This window comes from Ambystoma mexicanum, chromosome 4q, assembly GCF_040938575.1.
Source record: "Ambystoma mexicanum isolate Mex_15411 chromosome 4q, UKY_AmexF1_1, whole genome shotgun sequence".
Taxonomy (NCBI): Eukaryota; Metazoa; Chordata; class Amphibia; order Caudata; family Ambystomatidae; genus Ambystoma; species Ambystoma mexicanum.
Window position 1 is genome coordinate 1073131321 of NC_090928.1, and position 27048 is coordinate 1073158368.

Genomic DNA, 27048 nt, shown 5'->3' on the forward strand with positions numbered 1-27048 from the left:
AACCAATTTATCTTTATGGATAATAAAGAAAGGGTCCTGCACCGACAATGCTTTTAATTCATTAACTCTTCTTATGGAAGTAATAGACTTGACTTATGCATAGGCTCGAATGGTGGCCCCATGAGCTTTGCTAGTACTACATTGAGATCCCATCATGGCGGTAGGTTTGAAATTGGAGGGTGGAGTCTTTTTACTCCCTCCATGAATGACTTAATGACTGGAATTTTCCACCACAATACTTTACTTTGAGAGGTGGTATAAGCTGATAAACCCGCCAGGTGGACCTTTATAGAGTGGAATACTAACCCCAAGTCTAACAAGTGGAGAATATAATTTAGAATGTGTGAAGGGGTACATTCTATGGGGTTTATTTGTTTTGACTGGCACAAATAACAAATCTCCTCCACTTGTCGAAATAGCTGTCATTGTTTGCGAGGCGTTCCTCCACCTCTAGATGTGGAGGCTCTCCCCCAGCCGCAGGATCTGCACTGGCCTCTTGGATAACCCTGGGACGCTGGACCCTGGTTGTTCCATGATGAATTTTGATTTTGCCCGTATCCGGAGCCTCTTTGGGAATTTTGGCTGCGAAAAACAGCGAAAATGGTTCCTGCCCCTTTGGCCAGGTTGTTTATTAGTGAGTTGCCCAAGGGATTTGAGGGTATCATATTCCTCTTTGGCTGATTTCAGAACGTCCTCCACCGATTTGCCGAATAGTACGGTTGGTTCCACTGGCATGTTGAGTAAAGTTGCCTGGGTCTCAAGCTTGAAGCCAAGCGCCATGCTCGATAATGGTTCCTTCCACAATAATACAGCCAGCATTATCTGCAGCGTCGAAGTTGTTCTTTAGCAAGCTGCTGGCAGTGGTTTTGCCTTCCGCTGCTACTGAGGCAAGTCTAGACTTTAAAGGCTCTGGAGCAGAGTCGATGAGGGCCGTAATCTCATCCCTTTTATGGCAGTCATGGCTCGCCAACAGTGTGGAATTGTTGGCGATCCTAGTTTGAAACGCTGCCAAAGTTGCAATGTTCATCCCCATGGTATAGAGCTTCTTGCGCTCTTTGTCTGGGGGAACCTCTGAAGAAGCTAGTGGTGTACCTGCCCTTTTTCGAGTAGTTGTGACAACTAGCGAATCCGGCTTAAGCTGTCCCCGAATATATTAATGATCAGACGACACCGAGCTGAACAGTTTCTCTATCCGCTAGTTTACTGCCCTTGTTTGATTGTGTGTCTCCAGTGAATGTTGGCTTCTTCTCTGGACAGACTTTAAAACGGGTATAAACTGGACGGCAGCTTTTTTTGTCTCCCAGGATATCTTCGAGAAAATCTTTGTCTTGCTGAGTCTCCCGAGTTTAAATACCGAAGTGCTCAGCTGTTTTGATCGGTAAGTATTTGAGTAAGGGCTGATTATCTACTGGGGAATCAGGCACTGGGTAATCCTGTTGAATTGGAGAAGGCATAGTATACACCTCTGCCGCATCATCCTAATCACCATCATAGTATTGATATTCCTTCCGATCCGATCCCCTTCAGTGTCTGTATGGATGTCATAAAGTACACACTAAAGGAGCACAGAAGGTCCTCTTTTTTGATACAGGGTTTTTTTTTGATGAGGACATTGCAACATCATGTAAAAACAGATTCCAAAAAAGCAACCCTTCTGGTTGCACTTAACTGGAGACAATTACTGACACAAAGAGTGATGATACCATCTTACTAAACAAATATAAAGAATGGTAATGGTCAGTCAAGCAATATACAGTTAGATTTATTCATACAGACATTCAAAGAACATAGACCTCTTGGTCATGCACTGGTATCAATAAAACCAAAATCACTTAAAACATGTACACAAAATGAATCCTAATCTTTCTTGAGCAGTTTCATTTTTAACTGCTCAAAATCGCTTTCTTTTTTGCAGACAAAGGTGGTGTTAGTAACCTATGAGTGACTTTTCATTTCACATAAACAGCCCTCAAACAGCAATGTCAACAGTTGAATATGTTTCTAGCCTTGATATTCTACTTTCAACCTTCTTGGATTACTCAAAACTAGGCTATAGTATAAGGCTGTCTTCAGGACACAATATCCCTTGGTGGGGGAGACGCGATATGATTTGAGGATTTGAAGAAAAAGAGGATTCTATGATGGAATGAAATCATGGATGCGGCAGATTTGGAAAGACTAAAGCTATTTAAAGGAAAACAAATCTATTATGCCCCCAGGTTTAAACTAAGAATATCTGGCCAAATTACCATTGCAGAAGCTTAGGGACTGTTACTTAAAATTTCGGCTCAACCCTCGTCCCACATTAGAAGTTATGGGCCCTAGGCTTGCCCACCCATTACAACTATGAGGGTGTCGATCATGTAGCCAGGCTCGGGTGGACTCATTATTCCATCTAATATTGGAATGTCCGTTGCTCCCGAGTGAGGGAATCAGGTTGCTAGGCCCTTGTTTGCACTCACCCTCATCAGGCCTGACATACTCACTTTGGGATAGGCTCATGATGACCTCAAACCAGGTCTTGATACTTGGTTTGTCTAAACTAGTGGGAGTAATCTTCAATGAGCTGGAAAAGATCCTTCATCAGGGGGAATGTGATTGGCGAGAAATTTGGGATGGTGTATTTGCTGATTCATTTCTGCTTTGGATGTGTAAATGTATGGTCAAGAATTGTATATATTCTATTGTTTTCATTATAAAACAATGCAGTGTACAAATTTATTGTAAACTGGTAAACACTGAAATAAAAGAAAAAGATATTTACCCATTTTCCAACGTAGAAACATTTGGACTTAAATGCACGTAGCCCTTGGCATCACAGGTGAGACTAATGAAACATCTCTTCCTTTGTTGGTAGGCCTGTATTACACTGAATATTAATTTTACGACACTAATATGGTTCTTAAACAAAATAATAATTGCTATTATGAAAACTGTTGGAAAAGTAATCAAATGTACTAAATCAAAAGGAAAAACTATGATCAACTCAGAACAATCCTGTTGTAGATTCCGGTACAGAGGTCAGTTTAGCAGTCCTGTGAAAATATTACAGATACATGCTAAAAGCAAACTCCATTCTTAACTCACCACAGCTTGATCAAACAGCTCTCTTAATTTCTGCTCAGATTCACCAGAAACCCCAGACACCATCTCTGTAGCTGCAACTTTTAGTATTGGCAGATCAAGTTCCTGAAAGAGAAGGTGCAATGGAAACGTAAGTTGTCATGAAACAAAGCAGTTGTGTAACCAAAAGTGATTAGAGAGCAATATTGAGAATGCCAATCTGATCCATTCAAGTTAATTTTTCCTAATCATGCAACTATGCCTGGTGATAAACAATTAGGGGTAACAGCTAACAGATGCATCATTTAGGGATAGTGTGGCTTTAATGCATGTGTATGTTCTATCAAGCATTTGACCAATAACCTGGATTACTTAAAGGAACCTGCATGGCCAACAATGAAATTAGGTAATCTTGTAGTATGCTTTTTAAAATTTGAAATATTTGCATTTGAACTCAAAGATGTTTTGGACAAATTACATTTTGAGGGTTCTGCGGTTCTCTCCCCCGTCCCCCTCTTTAGTTTTTTCTAGATCTCTGACATTTATTTGTGGTCAGAGGCACTTTGATTGAAGTGTCCCTGCAACACTTTTCCCTATGCGGTCTGTCGTATGGTAATTCAAAGTTCTCCTAGGATCGGAGTGCTTTTTAAGAGTGGGGAACAGCCCTGTAATCACACTACACTAATATTGGGGAGTTGGCTGGTGGCAGCTGTAATTTACGTTTGGCAAAGGTACAACCAAATGTAGCTCATTAGCAGCACAATGTACCAGTATGGTAGCCATCAGGGGACTAAGTCTTTTTAAGTCCTACTCTCAGCTGTTTTCTCTTGGGCCATACCTTTGTATGTGGAAAACAAGTGTCAGGTCTAACATGTCCATCGTGCAAAGATGACCTCAACCTGAGCCCAGACCTGCACCCTTCATAGAGGTTTGGACTGATTTAGAGTGGCCCATTGCCCCAGGCAGCCCAATAAGCAAACTGTATGGAGTAGTGTTAGTAAAGATTTTCTTTTTGCCGCTTCCCCCATAGAGATTTATCTACTGCCCCCTCCACCTTCAACCCTCCCCCTGAAATGTTCTGCCATCTTAAACGTGTCCGGAATTTCGGAGGCAAGTGAGGACTTTTCGCTTCCCTTGCCTAGCTAAGCTCATCCTTTAGGGGCACTGATCAGTCCCTATGGTTATTGTTTGTTAATTTGTAATGTGCACCGGACCCGGAGGTATCAGGGCGCAGAAGACAAGAAGATACATGTATACTTTCAGCTTAGTGTTACATGGGTTACAAGAATAAGTATACAAAGGTTTTCCAATGCGCTGCCACTAGGGAACTGGCAATTAATATATACAAGCACTAGATCAGGGCGGTCAATGAACGCAAGATTCACAGTATGAATATTCGACAATTTCAAACATTAGGAGATAATATATAGAGTTAAAGCTACTAGATTATATACATACAATAGATCAAGACAGTCTATAGATACCAAATTTACAGTATTAATAAACAACATATGCAAACGTTATCAGATACACTATAAAGTTAGAGCTAATATGTAAAGCTATGTATACATACTGATGAGGGGCAATCAGTGTGATAGGTTATTGGTCATTTTCTCAAAATCATTTAATAGTGTTAAATCTGAAGTTGAGAAAGGTTTGATCCGCCCTTAGGGAGAGGGGGAGAGAGTTCCATAACTGTGCTGCTTTGACTGGGAAGCTGACCCCCGCCCCCCCAGCATTAGTCATTTTACATCTAAGTACTACTAAGCAATTTGAGTTAGCAGACGTGGTGGGTCAGCTAGTAATTCTGTTAATTCTCTCCACGAGATAGCGTGGAGCAGCATCGTTAAGGCATTTGTGAGTCAGTGATGCAGTTTTGAGCAGTATTTTGTTGCTGATTGACAACCATTTGATCTGCCTTCTTACCTCAAAAATGTGTTCACTTCTTGCTGTGCCCTGAGCTGTTCTCATGGCATTGTTCTGTAGTATTTGGATCTTATCAATGGTATTTTTACTGCTAGGGAGAATTCTCATAAATGGCTGATTTCCCTTACCTAATGAGTCCCTCAGCAGCTTTGCTGGATTACTAGGATTTATTTTTTTCACCTGGTAAGTGTGTGATCCTTTTTTTCCCACTCTTACATGTGTTTTGCTATTTGTGTTTTTACCATTTGTGTGATCTTGGGCTCTGGAGCCTCACCTACTCCATGTGCATCATTTTTATGTGCGTTACACAGCACCTTCAGTTAAGTAACACAGGGTTGTCTTTTAGACTTCCCACTGACTCCATTTTTCTGGGACTGACTACTGTCTCCCCGAAACATGTAAAGTTGACATTACTACTGTCTCCCCGAAACATGTAAAGTTGACATTAACTTTATGTAGTCTCTTTAAACCACAGACCCAGTACACCCCATCTTACATAGAGTATTGGAAAGGGTTAATTCTTATCCATTGTTGTCTGTTTCTCTTGGAGCACTGTTTCGCTCCCTTTACATCAAGACTTGGCTGGTGGCAGTGGTAAGTACCCTATTTTTTATACCGCGGTTATCATATGTAACCATGGTATTGTTTTAGGCTACTATATTAGCCTCGAACTTAAACCCGCTTGACCATATCGATTTTAATATTACTCTGGCCGGGTTTATTCGCCATTTCTTGTTGTAAAAGTCTTTCGTGTTTTACTCTGCGTGCCAAACCAGGTTTGGTTCCTTTGTCCACCGTCTTTTTGCTGGCTTCTGCACTGAAGCCCTCCTTAAGGCGCCTGAAAGTCTGGGTAGGCAGGATGTGAGGGAGGGGTCTTAGGACCCCTGCCATGGGTTCCCTTGGTAACCCAAGTCGCACTCCTGTTTGATCGGCTGGGTGACTATCCTTGCCAGGACAGCCATCCTGCTGTGTGATTGACAGCCAGGCTGTGTGAATGGGGGAAAACTGCATAAAAAGCAGGTCTCTGGGACTGGAAAGGCAGAGTCGCCACTGGAACAAAAGAACCAACGAGGAGCTAATGGAAGAGGACCCCTACAATGACTGAACCACCCAGTGAAGCCCTGCTGCAGGTCCGAATCTTCAGGATCTGACGACAGAAGATCCTCCAGGAAACTTCTTCCCTTGAGCTGGTGGGACCAACCAGTTCACCCAAACTTCAAGCCAGGACCTCTCCTCTGGTCCAATTCGCTGTACAGAGCTACAGTGGGCCGGATAGCCAGGAAGGTCGGACCCTGCTTGGGTTTTAAGTAGCGCACCTTTTATTCGTGTCATGATCACTGCTTCCAAGGAGTCAGGAACAGCCCAACGTCCTTGGAAGCAGGCCCCTAACCGTTATCTTAGGCACCAGCCGGTCCCCACTGGGACCTTTTGGACCTTGTCCTGGCGCCGGTGGCACCAGGCTCATCAAAGCCATCGGTCCCGGCACTGGAAGCGCCGGGCTCATAATATGTATGAAGATGCTTGGGTGGACTTACCTGCAGCAGACCATGCTGCTTACTTACCAGCCACATAGGAATCCTCTGAACAGGAACTACTTTCTTACCTGGGTGGGGCAAGCTCCACTCCCTGTATACAACACGGGAACTCTTCTGGAACTGGAACTCTTTTCTTACCTAGGCGGGGCCGTGGAGGAAGACGCCTCATCACTCCAAGGCTATTTAAACCACACCCGATTGAACAAACGTGCTTCGCGTTATTCTGCATCTGCAGCAGAACGCTCACCGAGTCTGTTCCAGCCTTTCTTCCTTCCGATCCTGAACCTGCAAGAACAATACTTACCACTCCTGTATCCAGTATACAGCAGCACCTGCAAAGACAAGAAACAACAAGTTAGCACTGCAACCTTTACACGCAGCGCTTTCCTCACCTGATCCATCGGCAGCGAACATTTCTTCACGCTGCACCTCCGCCTGTGAAGACAAAAGCATTGTTATTACTTACCGGCACTCCGCGAATTCCGGATTTCTTCAACGCTGCAACCCAGCATCTGAAAGACAAACGAAGAGACATTAGACAGGTATTTACTCACGTCCATCGCGCTCGCCACAGTAGAACGCCTGCAAATACTCCGGCGTTTTCCAGCATCTCTTCAGCACAAACTCACAGCTGCAAGGGAAAAGAGACAGTTAGAGCGCTTGCATTTACTTACGCATTTCCAAGCGCTTCATTCCAAGGCTCTGGCTCCAACTTCGGCTCTCTTCACACCATCTCCTATCTCAAGAGCCCTGCAAGACAAATAGGAAAAAGCATTATACAGAGTCCTGTTCTATATTAACGTGCCCGCGCACCTAAAGACTAAAAGGACTAAAAAGGTGTCCAGAAACTCACCGCTCGTGCAGTTGACGGTAGCGATCCTCTGATTTCAAGAGGCCTATGTTTCACCAGTGAAGGAACTGGCAACGGCACCCTGCACCAGACGCAGATGGAGAGTCCAGCATTCACCTATCTAAGGTGAGCACGTTGACCTCGGGGGTCTACGGAGAAGCTAAGAAGAGAGAGAGAGGGACATTCAACAACCCAGATCATTAACCCCCATATTCTTTCACCTGCAGAAATCTCACTCTTCGAGTTCGACACACAGTGCGAAGAGGTTCGGCCCCAGAAGCAAATCGAGTCCTGCACATCACTTTTCGGGTCACAGACACCTTCCTGCCAAAACCAGCGCCTCCGTGGGAATCAGGTGAGCGTTACAATTCGCTGCTTTGCTCTGTTGCTGGTTTCTTCCCTGGGTAGTGCAGGACCCTCCCGTCTTCCTACTTCTTGTCAGTCCGACAGTTGCTTCAGGAACCGTGAGCCTGCAGGAACTACCAGGAACGTCTGCCTCAGCTACAGCTACTAGCTTTTAAAGGTACTGTGCAAACCCGGTTGCTCGTTTCGTGCAGCCGCGGTGAAAGTGTGTAAAAACCTTCGTCAATCCGGGGGGCTTGTCCTTCTCTTCTTTTAACACTAACTTTTCTGCCAACCAACTTCGTCCGGAACCCATGGCACGAACTTTACTGCGAATTACCCTGAACTGTGAATCTTGAGCAAAAGACTTTTGTTCCATTGACTATGGCCCTAAGCCTTTTCTAGCTGATTCTATCACTGTAGTTCCTCTTGCTCAATTGCCCCGAGTACTTACCTGTTTGTGTGGTTCAATTTCTACCTAACTTTGTCTTTCCCTCCCTTTTAAAATGCTAGAGTGCCATTTTGCTCCCACTTCATTTTGCGAGCTTAACTTGTCTGGAACTTATTGGGAGTGGTGTGGTGTATTTAAGAGTGTGATTTTTAGACTGCTTTATGATAGTGAAACGTTATACAACTGTTGAGTAAATAAATATATATTCTTTTACTTAGAAACCATGAGTCAGTGTTTGCCTGAATCATAGCAATTGATGTCCTTTGTGTAACTATTTGATACTGCTCACTTACTCTTGAGATAAGTCTGGCTTAGGAATAGGATCTGCTGCCGCAGATGGCGAGAAGACTCATAGTCCTGTTGCTCAAAACTGATTGAAACAAACTATGGCATCTTCAGCAAAGTGCGCCGCTGAGTCAAGGTGATTGCATAGTACTTCATGGTCCACCAGATCGAAGGCGGCCAAAAGGTCAAGGAGGAGCAGCAAGGCTGTTTTCCCCTTGTCCTTAAGATAGTCAATCTGGGTTTTTAGATCCATCAGTGCTGTTTCAGTGCCATGTTGGGGCCTGAAACCAGATTGTCGGATGCCAAGGAGCTGATTAGATTCTAAGTACTCCTGTATTTGCAGGTAGGCCACCCGGTCTAGTATTTTAAGTAAGAAGGGCACTGTTGTTATGGGCCTGTAGTTGGTAGGCATGGCTGGGTCTTCTGATTGTTTTTTGACAAGTGGAAGGACCCAGGATTCTATTAAATTGCCGGAGATGGTACCGGATACAAAAGAGGCATTAATTAGTTTAGTTATAAACAATGAGAGGTCTCTTGCTGCATCTTTAATAATTTGGGCTGGGCACATGTCTCCCTGACCATTTGAAGGTTTTAGTGAGAGGATGATGTTTTCCACCTTAAGGGTTGAGAATCTTGAAAAGCTTAAGCGTTGAGGCAGTTTAGTGGTATGCGTGGGGGTTAGGCATATTTGCTCTTTTACCAGCAATCTTGTTCTGAAGTTATAGTGCAGGACGATTCTGTCCTCCATTGTAGAATTCCTTATTTTACGCTGCACACATCACCTAACACAGAGGTCTTCAAACTGTGGGGCTCAAGTCCCCAGCCTGAAATTAAAAAAGAAAATGTTTAATGGAGGAAATGGGCAGGGATGGCTGACTGGGTCAGACAGGAGCATAAAACTGCCTCAGGCACCAATGAAAAAGTGTCCCACAGTTGCAAATGGCAATTCATTCTTTTAGTGACAGACTGTTTGAAAAGTATCCTGGGGGTTGTTTTTTGTTAAGAATTTAAGCAAATTGATGTTTGATACAGATGACTTAGGGATTATTATTAGGAAATGTAATAATTCTTGAGCACCTGGACCTAATGGTTTGGCAAATGCTGCTATCAAGGCGCACCCAACATTCTGGGCTACTACCCTGTCCCAATTATTTTATAAGATCATTAAGTCAGTTAATATACTGGAGAGTTGGCGGATGAAAATACTCATTCCTGTATTTAAAAAAAGACAGAGGATGCCCGAATAATTATAGGCTTCTGGCCATGAGGGACAGCAGCTTGAAGATCTTTGCAATCCTGCGATTGAGGAAACTCAACAAATGCGCTGAAGAACTGGGTTTGCTTAATAAGCTCCAAACCGTTTTTCACAAGGAGCATTCTACCAGGCTTAACATCTGCACCATTCAGTGCCTAATGTCTGAGGCTGTGTGTCCCTAGGCAAAGAAACTTTATCTTTGCTTTGTGGACTTTAGTAAAGCGTTTGATACGGTCTCCCGAGTTGGTTTATGCGAGAAGCTTCAGACATGGGGAATTGAGCTGTACTTGCTCTATTTAATCAAAAAGCTTTATGTTGGTACACTAGCATTGGTTTGTTTAAAACAAGAGGGTACTACCACACTTCCCATCCCCCACTAGTGTGGGGTTAAACTTGGATGGTGCTCTCGCGCCCCTGCTTTATTATCTATACGTATCAGACGTGGCTAAGGCACAAGTGTGCAACTTCCCTCCTAAATTGGGCGGTGAACATGTGCCATGGCTTGGATATGCAAATGATACTGTGTTACTCGACCATACCCCTATGGGCCTTCAGCTTTCTATCGATACGCTGTGGAATTATGCCCAAGAAAATAACCTTAAGATTAATGTGGCCAAGACTAAGGTTCTAATCGTTGGCCATACGATTAGTAAAAAGAGTACATTTGTCTGGAAACTCAACAAAGTCCCTTTGGATAATGTAAACTCCTACACTTATCTTGAGGTTCCAATGAGGACATTTTTGAACCAACCAGACCACAGTGCCTATAGTATGGGGAAGGCCCTAAGGAAATGGCATGTTCTCAAGAAATACATTAATAATAAAGGAGGACAAAATACCGAAGGGCTGATTACCATATATAAAAAAAAATTCCCTAGTATATTATATGGCACACACTCTTTAAAAGTGTCCCAAATGAAATGGCTGGAGCGCCTGGAGGATTAAATATTCTGATTGATTATTGGGAGTACACTCATCTGTACCAGTACAAGCGTTGAGGTTGGAGTTTGGTCTTCCTTCTCTTAGATCATTATGGCTTTTACAGCAAGGCAAATTTGTACTTTTTTTTACTGGATTGTCATCCTAACAGATTGTTAGGCCTTATTGCATGTCAATATCTGAAACACTCATCTGGTCCTCTCTTTTTAGATATACAGGCAACCATGGCTAATTACCAGTCGGAAATCGGGCTTACTTTGCAAGAACTGGCCACCACTCCCACCAGTGTTAAAGATCTGGAAGTTAAAACATTACATGGGATATAAGCTCTAGCCTTTCCTACCTGCTTCAAAAGAGAAATGATATCACATTTGCAACACAGGGTTTTTGTTTTAACTCTCCTCAGAGTTATTTAGTTAAAGCAGGTAGTCTACAATTAAAACACTTTACAGTATATTTAAGATTTAACATCTTACCTACTAAGGAATATACTGGTGGTTGGAAGGGTATCCCAAAAATGCAAAGACTTTGCAGATTTTGCAAAGCTGATATTGAAACATCAAGACACACACTTACCACCTGTGGGAAGTTGATTTATACAAAAAAGGCTATGGTTCCCTTGTAGCAAATATGGATTTCATAAATAATGATACATTTGGAGCACAATATATTGTGCAAAATCAATTGTGGCCACTGCTTCTGCTTTTCATGTTTAGAAAAAAGCTATGAAGGATGCAGAACAGTACTTTTTAAAGTTGTTAAACAGATGTATTTAATTCCTTTTTTATCTGCGCAGAAACTATCTATTGAATCTTCTTTTAGAGACCATCTTGGAATTTGTATGTACTCTCTTTTTCTAATGTGTCCTTTTAAATGTTTCTATGTGCGTACTTTTTTTTATGTGATGAGATAGATATATATATATATATATCAATATATATATATATATACATATATATACACACACACACCTGATGAATTTTATGAACAATGTTTGTTGATTGCTGTGTTTAAGTTTTTACTGTAAACCACATGCACAATAAAAAATGTAAATAATAAAACTTAAGCAAATTGTGGTCATAACTACTAGCTACTTAGTGAAGTAACTCAAACTGGCCAGCATTGGCCACAAAAGTGGCCCATGCAGACCAGAAAAACTGACCCACACTCCCATGTTTGGTCAGGCCAGTCCGAGCCTGCCGGTTCATCCATAATGGACGAGGGGGAGTGGGGCCAGTGGCCCCCTCACCGATTATGGCAGACCAAAGGAGCTAGCACAGTGAAACACTGAGCACTCCCTCAGATGCTTTTTCCAGCTGAGGGAGTGCTCCTGGGCTGGCTGAATTGTCAAAGGGAAACGATGTTTCCCTTTGATAGTTCAGTTAGCCAGCCGCACATGCTCACTGAGCAATCCAAGCACAGCTCATTGGAAATGCTCGCTGGGGAACTGCATGTCTGTATGTGCAAGGGGGAGGTCCTGCGCCTCCTCGCACATACGGACAGAGCAGCCTGGAGCGGGGCGTTCCAGCACCGACACGGTCATGGTTAGAATACTGAATCAGGTTAGGCAGATACTCACCTGGACCAATAAAAAGGATACAGGTTGTTTGTGGCCAGATACCTTGTGGAGGTGATCCCTTCCTCTCAGCAAGTCCAATGACGAATTCAGATGGAGAAGTTCTAACTGGGTTTAAGACCTTCCAATTGATGAATCCCTCTGGCTGATGCGTATTCACAGCCAGAGAGAGGAATCAATGGAAAGGTCACAGAAATGAAATACACTTGCAAGGCTGTGTAAGAAAAAACAATCAATATCTTTCTTGATTAAATGGTATCCCTATATCACTTAGTCCAAGATGACCACTAACCTTTTGGAGAGCCTTGAGTTGAAGCAGATGAGTCCAGCGTAGAGTAGCAAAGAAATCCACAATGGCAAAACAACAACCAAGGAAAAGGGAAGTTAGTAGGGAAACTAATCCCGCACATAACGGGGGTCGTACTAGAGCCGGGTTGGTGCATCTGGATAGCGTCCACAATGTTCGGTGCACAGGAGAAAACCAAGATATAACACTGGGTTCCAAGTGGGATGGTCCTCACTCTGCACTGAGAAGTTAATCCAATGCCCTTGGATAATAGGAAACAATAGTTCTGTTCACTATTGCTGTTCGTAAAAGAAAATAAACACCTGAGTCCTATGGCGAATCAGTATATGAACACAGGAATACTGGCAGTAAGGTAATGTTTGTTAGTCGAAGGAATAGTAAAGTGGAAGCAACTGCTCACGTTACCGACCACTCGGGAGACTCAGCGGAAGGGTACTGCTGCGTCTCCTGAAGTCAGGTAGGCTTCCCGCTGGATGGTGAAATGTTGAAAGCAGTCGTTGCGAGTGGCATAATTGACTCGTTCTCCGCTAAGGAATACGGAAGTCACTGTATTCCCTGCTCGATTCAGCCAAGCAGCGAACGCTGAGAGAACAGCGGGTTACCTTGCAGACCGAGTACCCTGCATGAGTATGGATCACAGCAAAAGCAGGAATATAACCGGTCATTTAGAAGACAGTTGTGGCGAAACAGCATCCAGAAAGAAAGGTGATGAGGATTGCTGTCACAGTAGAAAGAAGATACTGTGTAACAAGAAGAATCCACGGTATCCGCAGCTTCGGTCAGGATATTAACGATAATCAGAAGCAGCATTCTGACCCAACTCACATCTAAATACATTAGCGTCAACACGTGACCTGTCAAACACGTGACTTGCAGGCTAACACGTGATGCTTCAACGGCGTCTTTGCTGCAAGCGCCGCTTTCCAGGAAGTGCATCAAACAGCCTCCACCGTGTGCAGAATGGTTTGACTGCCGTTCTAAACACAATGGTTTCCTTGTTGATTGACCAATGCAGGCTTAATTGTTAAGCCCGGGGAAGGTGCCTTGAGAGGCATGTCGCACACACATGCCCCTGCACGCATGTGCAGGAAGCTCTTGCTCACCAATTCCTGTTCATGATGCAGGAGCTAGAATGCAGGGGAGGAAACTTCAGGACCGGGGCTGATGGGTGCTCGTGTGAATGAAATTGCTTGCTGTGTGAATGTGTGTGTTTGTGTTGGGCCGTGGAGCTGATTTTGGCGAGTGGGGGAGAGGGGGGTGGTAGGTGTATTGTAGAACAAAAGCATTTTAAAATGCCTTTGTTGCACAACCCCCTGCCCAAGTCAGCTGAGGCGCTGTGGAGCCCAGGGACCAGGGATGGTATTTATACTGGACATCTATCCAGTTAAAAATAACATGCTTCCCCCTGGTCCCCCAGAGCCTTGCATACACACAATCATGTTGATTGTGTTGGGCACTGTGGGGCCCAGGGGACAGGGAAGATATCTTTTTACTGGACATCTATCATGTCCAGTAAAAAATAATATGCATGACTGCCCCCGGGTCCTCCCAGCGCCAATTGAAAACTGTTTGGCTTTTTACCAATTTTTCTTTTAAAGCATGCCCTAAAATGCGACATTTTAACCCTCATTTAAAAAGAAATCCCGGGGGGAAAACCCGCTTGATTGGTTTGGGCTCTTGGGCTCCTGGGTAGGAGTGGGATGAAGGAGCCCAGAGACTGTGATGGGAGCAGGTGGGAGAGCCCACAGACTATACTGGGAGTAGGATGTGGCAATAGTGCAAGATAGTTCATAGCCACTTGGACTTTTACTGTTCATATGGCATTTCTGGGGGGGGCCCAACCTGCCAAAGGCCTAAAAAGTTTGAAGACAACTGCCTTACAATGAGGTGCGGTAGGAATACTTTGTGTCCCTTTAGCTTTGTTTTTTGCAACTTTATGGCTACTTACATGATGTGTTCAAGACAAGCTAGTGGCAGCGCATATATTAATTTACTGTGTTTTTTTATATTCTCATGTGCACATTTGCTTTTTTTTTTTAACTTAAATATTTTTACATTTTTTCTAACAATTTTTAGTTACAGACTACAGATTCCACCTCAAACAGCCAAAAATAGCAACTGAAGGAGACCACCAGGGGGCGCAGAAGGTGGTGGCCGGCTGAAGCTCAGCTCCGCAATCCGAGGGGACAAGAGGGATCAATATGAGCTTATCCTGACTTGCAATTTTGACAGAAATGAAGTTATTTCGCCTCAGAACTGGAGGAGGGGAGAAGAGAATCTGCTTTTCAACTAAAAACAGAGGTAGAAGAGGCAAACCCGAGGTCGGCCCTTTCCCCTCCCCCACGGGCCACTGGAAAATGCAACAGATCCTGCAGGGGTAGAGGAACAACAGCGACCCACCGTTCGATGTGCCCGCCATATAGCGGGAAGATGCATCGGAAGGTGAGAATGGATATCCTGAGACCACTGTGGGCAGCGGCTATGCAGCGGAAGACAGCAAGAAACTGGAACAGACTGAGCGGGTGAGGAGACCGCCACCGAAATCACATAGGGCGCTAGCTGCGCAGCGCACACCAAAAACAGTGGACGGAGCATCCAGAGTGCAGCCGCAACGCAGTAGAGACGGATGAAGAAGGGGCCGCCAACTATCCGACTCTAGAGAAGGAGGGACTCCAAGGCGGAGTTCCCAGGGAAGGCAATCCAAGGCTGACAGCGAGGTTTGGTCTGTCGGGCGAGAACCTGCGAATAAGGCTGTGGCGCAGCGCCTTGGGAATAGGCAGGATTTGGAACGAGTCGCCGGCATCAGATACCGAAGGAAAGGCGTGGACCCCGATTGGGAACTGAATTCTGAGCATCCCCCACCATCGGGAGCCGGAGCACATCTAAGAGAAAAGCGCAGCAGGCACTTTTGAAGCGAATGACAAACCCAGAGAACAGTAAATCGCGGAGAGATAGATAGGAGTGTGTCTCACTGGCAGAGAGAAACAAAAGAAAGACGCCCGGCCCTAAGATAAAAGTGAAGCCTTTGAAAGGACGTGCACCAGGCAGTGCAGACAACAGCGCCACAAGGGGGTAAACCCAGCTAAGGAAATTGGGTAAAAGAGCCCCTAAATGGGAAATGGAGCAGTGAGCTAGGTGGAGAGCCCAAAGAGCGAAATAATAGAAAGGCCACGCAGATAGCCATGAAATAAATGGAAATCCCTCAGGCAATAAGCTAAACAGCGACAGGGCCTGGACAACAAGATGGTGAGGCCATAACGACAGGTGCAACCGAAGGATAAGTGCCCTGCATCTCTTTGGGTGCATAAGGAGAGAGAGAGAGCCCAGAACATTGGGCAAACAAGCAGTGGGCCTTGCACTGACTGGGAACAGCAAGGAGTTGTGAGATCCTACCATGCAGGCCACGAGTTGCTTCACCATGGGAGGCGCGAAAACTCTCATGGCCACACTCCATACTAGCCCCGAAGCATGCCGATCTCGAAACTGGTGTTGAAACCCCAGTCAAGGGAAAGCAGCAAGCTGGAAACAAGGACAAGGGTGGCAAGGAATACACACAATTATCAGGGAGCCAGTTGCCCTGGAAGAGGCCAAGTGCATGCCGAGTGCCTACCCTGAAAGAGCCATCAACAGACTGCAACAGTATAGAAGAGAATGCGAAGAAGTCCCAGGGACCCCTTCGGGGTCGCGGCCGGAATGAGTATGGCAGTCACGAAGAAAGATATAGCGGGGATAATGGCAGAGATCAAGGCGCTGAGATCGGACATACAGACGTCTATATCTGAAATAAGGGGCAAAGTAGAGCGAATAGAAGGTAAAGTGGAAAACCTAGAGAACCACCAGGCCAATGTGGACCTAGTAGAAATGAAACTCAATGCTAGGATGACGAACATTGAAGAGAAGAAGAAATCACGCTCAAGATGGATGAGATGGAGAACAGGTAAAGGAGGTCGAACCTGCGGATCCTGGGCCTAGCGGAAAAGGACAGGGAGACCCCGCAACAAGTGAAAAGAAAGGTTCAGGATATAATTAACCACCTATTCAAGGATTTATTTATTTATATTTATATAGCGCGCAAGAAGCCCAGGGGCATTGAGGCGCTGTTACTTGCAATAACTTAGTTACATGGTACAGGCATGAAAGCGATTGTTAACACATTATGAATACTACAAGATATCGTACTGTTGTTACAGATATTGCATTGGGACGTATATTACAACATATATGATAAGTATTCGTGCTGGTGTGTCGGGTCTTATGTGAAGAGGGTAGTTTTCAGAGTTTTGCGGAAGGTGGTGAGGGAGGCCTCCCCTCGGATAGTGGGAGGTAGGGCATTCCAGTGAGTGGGCGCGAGATAGGGGAAGCTGGATCCACCCGCTTTTACTCTTTTTAGTAGTGGCACCGAGAGCATGTTGGTATACGGTGATCTGGTTGGCCTGGTAGTGGAGACGGGGTGGATCCTTTGAGAGAGGTATGCTGGAGCAGAGAGGTGAATGCACTTGTGGGTCAGTGTCAGGGCTTTGAATACGATCCTTTCCTTTATTGGGAGCAAATGGGCTAGTTTTCTGGCTTCAGAGATGTGTTCTCTTTTAGCAATGACTTGGGCTGCCTGGAGAGCATTGTTCTGTATTACTTGTAGTCTCTCTAAGTTTTTGTTGGAGGTTCCTAGAAAGAGTACGTTGCAGTAGTCTAGCCTAGAGCCGGTGATGGCTCTGGGTATGTTGGTGCAGTTCTCTTTGGAGAGAAAGGGTCTGACTGCGTTGATAAGTTTGGCATGATATGCAGCTGCTGAGGCTATTGCGCTGACTTGTCTATCCATGGATAGGCTGGAGTCCAGGTAGACTCCCAGAGTTTTGACAGAGTCGGAGACCGGAATTTTAATGGAGTCAATGGTGAAGTGGCTGAATTGGGCATCTAGATTTTTTAGTGTGTCGGGGGAACCTACCAGGAGGAGTTCCGTCTTGTCAGAGTTGAGGCATAGACCGTTGTCTGCCATCCAGGCTTGGATGGTGTTGTAGAGGTTGTTGAGGGTCAGGGAGTCAGTGTCATAGTTCCCAGTGAGAGTGAGGAGGATCTGCGTGTCGTCGGCGCAGTTGGTGTAGGATATGCCCATAGCGTCGAGGATGAGGAAGAGGGGTCGTGTGAAGATGTTGTATAGGGTGGGGGAGAGACAGGAGCCTTGGGGTACACCACAAAGTATAATGGTTGGTGATGCAGCGGCTAGGTCAGAGAATACTTGCATGGTTCTGTCTTGTAAGAAAGAGGTGATCCAGGCTGTGGCCTCTGGGGAGAATTTGGCAGTGGAGGAAAGGTGGTGGCATAAGACACTATGATCCACGAGGTCGAAGGCTGCGGATAGGTCAAGGAGTAGGAGAAGTGCTGGTTTACCCAAGTCTCTAGCATCGTCCATCTGGTTTTTCAGGTCAAGTAGGGTGGTTTCGGTCCCGTGTCTGGGGCGGAAGCCAGATTGGCCAAGGAGTTTGTTCTCTTCAATGAAGTGCTGGACCTGCAGGCAGGCTGCTTTGTCCAATATTTTGAGGAGGAATGGGACAGTGGTGATGGGTCTGTAGTTGTTGGGGGAGGTGGGATCGAGAGTTGGCTTTTTCAAAAGAGGGCGTACCCAAGCTTCCTTGAGGGAGGCAGGGACTTTCCCTGTGGTAAAGGAGGCATTCACAAAGGCTGTTAGGAAGGGAGCTAGCGCTTCCGTGCAGTCTTTGATAACGGAGGCTGGGCATGCATCACCTTTGCAGTTAGAGGGTTTGATGTTCCTCATTATGTTGATGTCTTTTTCCTGAATGGGTTTGAAGGAGAAGGGTAGGGGGGGGGATCCGGGGCAGGTGGTGGGATGGGGATATGCTTATTGGGTAAGGCTTGTTTAGTGGCTAGTATTTGTTTTTTGAGAAGGCTTAATTTGGTTAGCATGGCCGTTTGTATTTCATCACACCAGTCTTTGTCTTTGGTGAAATTCTGGGGGGCGGGAGTGGGTGTCTCGAGCTCCCTGAAAATGGCAAAGATTTCTTTTGTGCTAGATTGGGCTTCCGAGATTCTGTATTCAAAGGATTTGGCCTTTGCTTGGGTGATTGCCTTATTGTATTTGGTGGATAGGGCTTTAAAGATCATCTTGTCTTTTTCAGAGTGGGACGTTTGCCACTGTGTGAGTGCAGCTTTTTTCTCATTTCGGAGTGTGAGGAGGTCAGGGGTGAACCAAGAGTTGGAGTGGGTAATGGGTTTGGATTTGCGAGGTTTGAGAGGGGCAATGGAGTTGATAGCTGCTTTAATGGCAACATCATAGGTTGTTGCGAGTGTTTCTGGGTCTGATGAAAAAGGTGGTCTGAAGGCTGGGCCTGGGAGGAAGGGCAGTAGCCTTTCCTTCGTGAGCTGGCGGGAGCTTCTGGCGAGGCAGGGTGGGAGCGGTTGAGGTGAGGGGGCAGCAGGGGAGCTAGTGGTGAGGATGCTAAAGGTGATGATGTGGTGGTCAGACCATGGGGTGGGATTGTTTCCTGTGATGATGAGTGGGCAGTTGTGCTGTGCTATCCAGTCGAGTGTTCTGCCCTGGGTGTGAGTTGGGCTCAGGATGGTGTTCTTGTAGCCTAGAGCATTGAGGGCAGAGTCAAGGGATTTGGCTGCTACGTCCTTGCTATCCCGGAGCCCTAGGTTGACATCCCCAAGGAGAATGGCTTTAGACTGTTTTTTGAGGTTGTCAGAGAGGAGGTGGATGAGAGAGGCTTGAAAGTCTCCTGTTGGGCCTGGAGGGCGGTAGACAGTGTGTACAGTAATGGTGCAGTGGGGAGAGAGGGTTATTTTGACTTGGAGGTAGTCGCTGTTGTTGGTCAGGGATTTCTCTACCTTTCTGATAGAGAGGCAGTCTTTGGCAATAATTGCTACACCTCCACCTTTGGAGAGGCGGGTGTGGGAGGAAAGGTGGTAACAATTGAAAGAGCCCACAGGGTAGGCAGGGCATTCGGAGGGGGTCCACGTTCAATTGTGATCAAGTTCCTCAGTTACAAGGAAAAAACAGAAATCCTCACCAAAGCAAAGCAGAAACAAGACAGACTTCCAAGGCTCCAAAATAAAAATCTTTCAAGATCTCTCAAGCCTGACGTTGGCAAGAAGAGCATGCCTGCCTCTCACCTTGTGGCTCACGGAGCAGGCAATTCGATACAGATGGGGGTATCCATTTGACCTGACCTTTTAATTCAGAGGGGAGTATTATAGAATTGCCACACCTTAAGAAGCAAAACAAGTCTGCAATAGCTTAACGGACCAGATGAGCACCAGGGGGGCCCGTTGGTCCGCAAGGAGTCTCGCATTCTCAATCGGCGGAACAAGAAGGCGCCCCGCGCAGACAAAGGAGGGTGAAGATGGGGAGGAAATACTTTAAACCGAACCCTGCATCGTCACTGAAGCAGCCATGAAAAAGGTATGAAAGTGAGGATTACAAGACATGGGTAAATGAACCTTAAGAACAATTTATGAACACAGAAATAGAGATCTGAGGGGGGGGAAAAATGAGAAGGAAGGCCAGGATAACGATTCAGGGAAGGGCGGTGGTCAAACCCTGATGGCTCTCAGTTTAAGGAGGGCGTCTCAAACCCTGGAACCAGTGCAGCCATCTGGGGCTGCGGTTCAGTTTACACGGTTAACCAAGTTTATTGTTAAGGGAGAAACATGGGGAGGAATCAGACGGATAAGCAATAACAACGGGATACCATGGAGGGTGAAGATGCTGTGGCAATCACGGAACAGGGACGAAAAGAGCAGAAGGCGACAATGGTACCCAACATGAAAAATGGCGGAACGAACTGACCAAATGTCGGGGAGGCCTATCTTAAGGGTAGGTACTTTGAATGTAAAGGGGCTCAACTCGCCAACTAAGAAATCCCTACTAATAAGGGAATTTGTAAGAGTGGAATTAGACGTCCTCTTTATGCAGGAGACTAGATTTAAAACAGGGGAGGAGAGACCATTGAGGGGTAGAGGACTGGAGCAAGTGTTCTGGGTGTCGGGAAACCAAAGAAAAGGGGGAGTGGGGATCGTGCTGAGTCATGGGTGGAAAACCCAGTAGTTGAACGGTCAGTATAAGGTAGACGGATAATAGTTTGGGGGGGGAACGGGAAACTGCACAAATCTCTCTAGTAGGGGTATACGCACCTAGTCAAGGGCAAGCCCCCTTCAACCAAGCAGCCCTGGCATCCCTGCATAGAAATGACAGAACTTGTGGTGGTAGGGGGTGATTTTAACACCTGGGCGGACCCCCAAATGGACAGGCAGCAGACAAAGACTCAAAGAGCACCCTGCAAATGGAGGTCAGTAGGTTCGCAGCCACCTTGCAGGAGGAGGGTTTGGTTGATCTCTGGAGGGCATGCAACCCGGGGAGAAAAGGCTATACGTTTAAATCGGAGGTTCATGATACCTTTATGCGGATCGACTATTTGTTGATCAATAAAGAACACAGATCCAGGGTGCAGGGCACCATTTTCCGACCAGTGACATGGACAGATCACAATATGGTCATAGCATCCATAGAGATAGAGTGGGGGGGCACAGCGACACCAGGTGGAAATGTAATAACTCCCCATGGTTGGACAAGCTATATGCCCAGGAATTTAAGAAAGCAGTGGAGGAGTACTTCCAGATTAATAACAATGGAGAGGTAGGCATGGCCACAATATGTGAGGCGGGCAAGGCGGTGTGGAGAGGTCACCTTATGAGAGAAGGCTTCAGACGTAAAAGGGAACGTAAGATAATCGAGGACAAACTAAGGGGGGAAATTATAGAACTGGAGGGGAAATTATATGCTCAGGGATCATACCGCAGAGAACACCTGGCAACTCTCAAAGGAAAACGGGAAGAATTGAAGGCGCTGGGGAAAGGGGAGTTAATAAAAAAGCTCCAATTCTTAAGACAGAAATGTTATGAAAAGGGGGGACAAGGCCGACAAGGTGCTGGCCACTAGACTCCGGGCCCAGAAAGCAGAAAGATGGGTGGCTGGGATATAGAGGAGAAAGGGCTGGTGAGGTCACCAGAGGAAATTGCATGAAACGCTCAATACCTCGGAGAGGGTCAGGAGGGGAGGTGAGATGGAGGACTATATCAAAGCGGCAGGCTTAGCAAATCTGACCAACGCAGAGCGGTCCTTTATGGAGTCAGGCATCACCGCAGAAGAGGTGCAGGCAGCCATAAAAAGGCTCCCACCAGGAGTGTGGGGGCTCCTGGAGAGGATAGATACAGCATGAAGTTCTATAAACAGTTTGCAAACACTCTGGCACCACAACTAGCAAGTCTGTTCAATCACATATGAGAAAAAGGGTTGGCACCTCTGTAATTTTCAGTAGCACACATAGCAGTAATCCCTAAGGGGGGAAGGGACCACACAAGCTCTAAATCATACAGACCCATATCGCTCCTGAACACAAATGCCAAGGTTTACACGAGAGTACTGGCCTCACGCCTGGAGGACGTTATGCCACGCCTGGTCCATCCAGACAAGCTAGGGTTCATAAAAGATGGACAGTGAGCTGACGCAATGAGGAAGACCCTGGATATCATGGACCATTCAGGAATCGAGGGAAACCATGCTCTTCTCAGTATGGACTCGAGAAGGCTTTCGATGGAGTCGAGTGGGGTTTTCTCTGGGCTGTGCTGAGGAACATTGGATTTGGGAAAACATTCATAAGAGGTGTCCAAGCCCTGTATAGATCTCCAAAAGGGAGGGTGGTGGTAAACAACAAAGTGTTGGACGAGATTGTTATGACTGGAGGGACTAGCCAAGTGTGCCACCTTTCGCCACTCCTGTAAACTTTGTCTATGGAGTCGCTGGGGAACAATATTAGGGGAAATAAAGAGATCAGAGGGATAAGCATAGGGACAGCAGAGTACACATTGGCCATGTTTGCAGACAATATTCTGCTAGATTTGTCAAAACCCCAGGAAGATATTTCGAAAATCCTGCAAGCAATCCAGGAATTCAGGAAATGGGCTGGACTCAAAGTGAACATCGTCAAATCCACTCTCTTTCTGTACAGGGCCTCTGAATGTGAGGGTGGGAACGCCTCAGTAATAGAGGGAATATCGGTGAACTACCAGGGTCTTAGGTATTTGGGAGTCAACATCACGAGAACCACTGATAAACTTTACGAGGCAAACGAGGCGAACCTGCCCCCCCCTTCTAAAGGAAATAGCAAACGATCTGGAGAGGTGGGCCAAGCTTACTATATTGTGGCTGGGACGAGTGAATGCTTTAAAAACGGTGGTGCTCCCAAAGTTGCTGCACCTATACCAAATACTCCAGATTAGTATCCCAGGTCAACACTTCACTGACGTAAAAGGGATGATTCGTACATTTTTATGGCAGGGTAAAAGGCAGAGGGTGGCGTACAAGGTATTGACAAAGCCAAAGCGGGGGGGAGAGGGGTGCGTTTGCCAGAAATGTATACGTATTACCGAACCACCCAGTTCAGAGCACTGGTGCCGAACCTGAGGGGAGACAAAAGCAATGGGTGGCTATCGAAAACCATTGAATGAGACCAGTCTCGTTAGGGGAATGGTTTTGGGCCCCAAAGAAAGCCTTCCCGAAAAGTGTCATCAATAATTTTGCAATGGGTTCCCTCCTAAAGTTGTGGTGGAGCAAGGGGGAAATGCGCTGACTTACAACTTGGCCATCTCCCATGAGTTGTATATGTGCGCCTCCAATTCGGGATGACATCGAAGACCCGATACGGTTCCAGGAATGGTATGAGGCGGGACTAGAAAGGGCAGGTCAGATGATAAAACCAAGCAGGTGTATAACAATTTAAGAGCTGGAAACAGGCCGCCTTATAATCTATCCGGAGGTCAGGATAAGCAAATCCCCCCCCCCGCAGTCCCTAGGTAAGGTAGGCATTGAATGTTTCATACTGGGAACCTTGTTCTACCATATAAAATCAGGCCAGCAGGTTCTTTAGTCCTCCGAAATGTGGCTCTGGGACCACTGTGGGCAGTCTCAGAAAGAGATTGAGCAATCGAGGAAGAACAATCATTTTAACAGAGATCATCCTTGCACACCACAAGAGCACCCGCAGAACCCACCTTCATAAATCCTTCTTCAGAGTCACAAGTATTAGGGTATAGTTAGAGGAAAACAAAGCTGCAAGATCTCTAAGAAGCTGAATTCCCAGGTACGTAAGCCCTGCCTTCTTGACTCTCATCCCCTTAAATTGGGCCCTGTTCTCTATCTAGACCAGCGCCCTCCAGCCGGAGTGGCATAATATAAGATGTATGTACATTAATCTTAAAACCAGAAAAACAGCCTGAAGCACCAGATCTGGGACATGAGCTCAAGAACAGAGGAGTGTACATCTACTACATACGCCAAGATATTATCAGCAAAGAGGGACAACTTAAAGGACATTTCTCCCCATTGGATACTCTTGATTTTCGAACTGGTGTGAATCGCAATTGCTAGAGGCTCCAGTGACATGGCATAAAGGAGGGGGGAAAGTGGGCAACCCAATCTCGTTCTGCTGGCTAATGGGAAGGAGGTAGACAACATCCCATTAACTAATACTCAGGCCATCGGAGAGCCGTAAAGTGCTGCAATCCTCATGCTGCATGTTCGGCCCCAGTCTGAACTTTCCCAGGACCTGAAATATATAGGGATATTCAACACAGTTGAATGACTTTTCAATGTGCAAAGAGATCACTGCTGCGCCTGTGCACTCGCCTTGCGCTACATGAATCAGCTCTATGGTCTTTATAAGGTTGTCAGATCCCTGGCGCCCCTGAATAAAACCTAACTGGTCCCCATGAACCGGCATTGGGAGGAACCCCTCTAGCCTGCGCCTTAGGAGTTTTGCTAGTATCTTCACATCCGTATTTAGCAGCAATATAGACCTATTTTTTTATATGGTTTATTACAAATCTTTAAAAAGAAGAAAAGAATTTTAAAAAATGAAATACAACCAAATTCATGCATCCCTTAATCATCTCAAGACGACTCTTACTTTCCTGAAAAAATGCATTGTATAGCACCAAGTACTCCTATAGATTATCAGTGATCTATAATGACAAAAGATAGTCAATTAATTTGAGTGTTTCATGCACTATCAGCATTGCTCTCTAAACGAATGACCATTACTTCCAAGAAAAAAGTGAATGCTATGGTTAATTTGCGATCCGATTCGTCAAACATTAGCTGCCACCAATTTTCAGCATTCATTGTTGACCTTTGGATAATACATTTCCCAAAGTGGAGTTTTCTTTCCTCATTAAGTGCTACACAATATAGCGCAAGGTGTTTTAGTGTCTCTTCGGAAGCATTACACAGCCTACATTGTTCAGACAGTGTTTTATCGGTTGACCACAAGTTTGTCCTTTCTCGCATTTTGAACAGATTTAAACGAAACAGCATATAGAGTCGTCTTCAATGGAGATCAGGGAATAGTTTCCATGCACCGTGGATCTCATTTAATCCCCATTTTTCATAAGGGACTGTTTCCATGAGGGTATACATTCTTCTTCTTCTATCACATGTCTCACACGAGTCTCTTCTCCATAATCTTTTTTTGACATGGTCCGGGTTCCTGTGTAACATATCAATGCTGGTATCAAGCTCCGCTAGTAGAGATTTACAGCGTTATACCCATGGGGCCAACACAGAGGACTCATTGTTCTGCCTGGATTTTCAAAGATCTTATACTGAGGTAGGCTATCTTTCAAGGTCATTTTCCGATATAGAATTAATATCTAGCACACTAGCGCATTAATGGAGATCAGGCTAAGTTCATAGCGCAGACACACAGTTGGGGTACCCCTCGGTAATCCTACCTTGATCCAGAAGTTGTTTTCCAGTGTGTTCCATAAATCAGATGGACATCCTAATGCACATTCAGTCCTATATGAAGAACACTCCTCCAGATCCATCCCTGGTTTATGGATAACCACGATGATGGTACGGAACATAGAATCCGGAAGTATGTCACCCTCTAGTACTTTATTAAAAACCTTGTCCAAGTGGGGCACCAGGAGAGACCGATAAATCTTGTAGAATTTCATTGAGAAACCGTCATCTCCCGGAGTGTACAGCGGGAGATGACGGAGTGCACAGCAGTGAGGATCAGGTCTTGGTTACCCAAGTGTTGTCCACTGGTATAGTATCAGATTCTACTTACACAAAACACTGTGATTTGAACCTATTAGTAATACAACAGTCACCTACTATTTTTTTTAAATGGACACATCACACTTAGTGCTTTAAAAGTAGATAACTTGAAGCAATTGTGTTTTGACAGAGGATTGCCATCCTTTGGAAACAAGTCTTACCTAGTGCAGAGATTATATGATCATCAGGTGTCAAGGATAGTTCATTTGCCAAACAATGGTAATGGGGGAGGCCCTGGGACTGCCCTAGCAGTAGTAATGAACTTACTGTAACACCAACTATTGGGAGGGCACAGGAAGAGGAAGGTGAAGATGAGGAAACTTCCATGTTTTCCTAACAACTTCTGAAGCTGAAGTCATGTGGGAGCTTAAGAGGTGAAAAGCTCAGACTCAGACAAAAGGAGCCGGATTTCAAAATGGCCAAGCTGGAATTTGATAGGATTGAGAAGCAGACGGATAGGGATCATCAGTTGTAGCTTGCAAGGGTTTCAAGGCTCCTCCAGGTGTTCCGGAGAGTGGTTTTGGGTCCTCTTCTCATCCTAGATTTCCTAAGCATCTGCTCAGTATGAATGACCATAGCCTTTTCCATTTGGGATTTTGTGTTACATTTATATGCGCCTAAAGACAATTTGGTGGCAACTGATCAATTTTTACAATTTTTGCATTATCCTTTATCTGCACATTTGCGTTCACTTGTATGGCTACTAAACATGGCTAAATAGCCTAAAATGGCAGTGCCACAAGCTTTTTGCTTACTTCCTTGGCCATATTGTTGTTTGGCCTTCTTCCTGCCTTTCCAGGTCAGGAAATCTTTTAAAGGATAATGCATTTAACCCCAGGAAAGCTGCCGCTTTCTGCTAGTGCTGCCAGTGATGTCTTTGTATGTGTGTGGTCTAGGAAGGGGCCGAGACTGTCTAGTCCCACTCTACAACTGTGGTGTCAGAGCGTCTAGGTGTAGGACAAATGTGAAACCAGTAGTTGTCCATGATTGGAAAACTACTGGCCGTTTGAATAGTGCCTTACCATTGGTGGGGTTGAACTTGCTTCTAGCTCAGATTTTGTAGAGGAAGAGGACCTCTGCAGCCATTTCTTTAGATCATTGTTGGATCCAAGAATATCTCGAAGAAGCACAGCCTGCTGAAGATACGAAGACTACTTCTGGAGTGGTCCTGCATCCCTTCCTGTGTCAAACCCGGTGAAGCCCTGTTTGACTACCAGATTTTACAAGACCCCAGGACTAATGGGAACAACTAATCGACACTTTTGTGAGGATCCGGCCAGTCTGAGCCTTCGCAAGTGTCCCTGAACTACCCGGGGGACTGGCCAGTTTCATCCTGGGTGAACCTGCTGCATCGGCGTTCCGCGTACAAGCCCGGAAAATCAGT

General features: G+C 45.6%; 1 protein-coding gene across 4 annotated transcripts in view; it reads right to left on the minus strand.

Moving 5' to 3' along the window:
* Positions 1 to 27048, minus strand: part of NVL (nuclear VCP like) — a 1303574-nt gene that overhangs the window by 905178 nt on the left and 371348 nt on the right. For all 4 annotated transcript variants that reach the window (XM_069608641.1, XM_069608644.1, XM_069608642.1 and 1 more), the window contains exon 10: positions 3088 to 3189. In XM_069608641.1, the coding sequence (XP_069464742.1) occupies positions 3088 to 3189 (102 nt within the window). The remainder of the gene's footprint in view (positions 1 to 3087; positions 3190 to 27048) is intronic.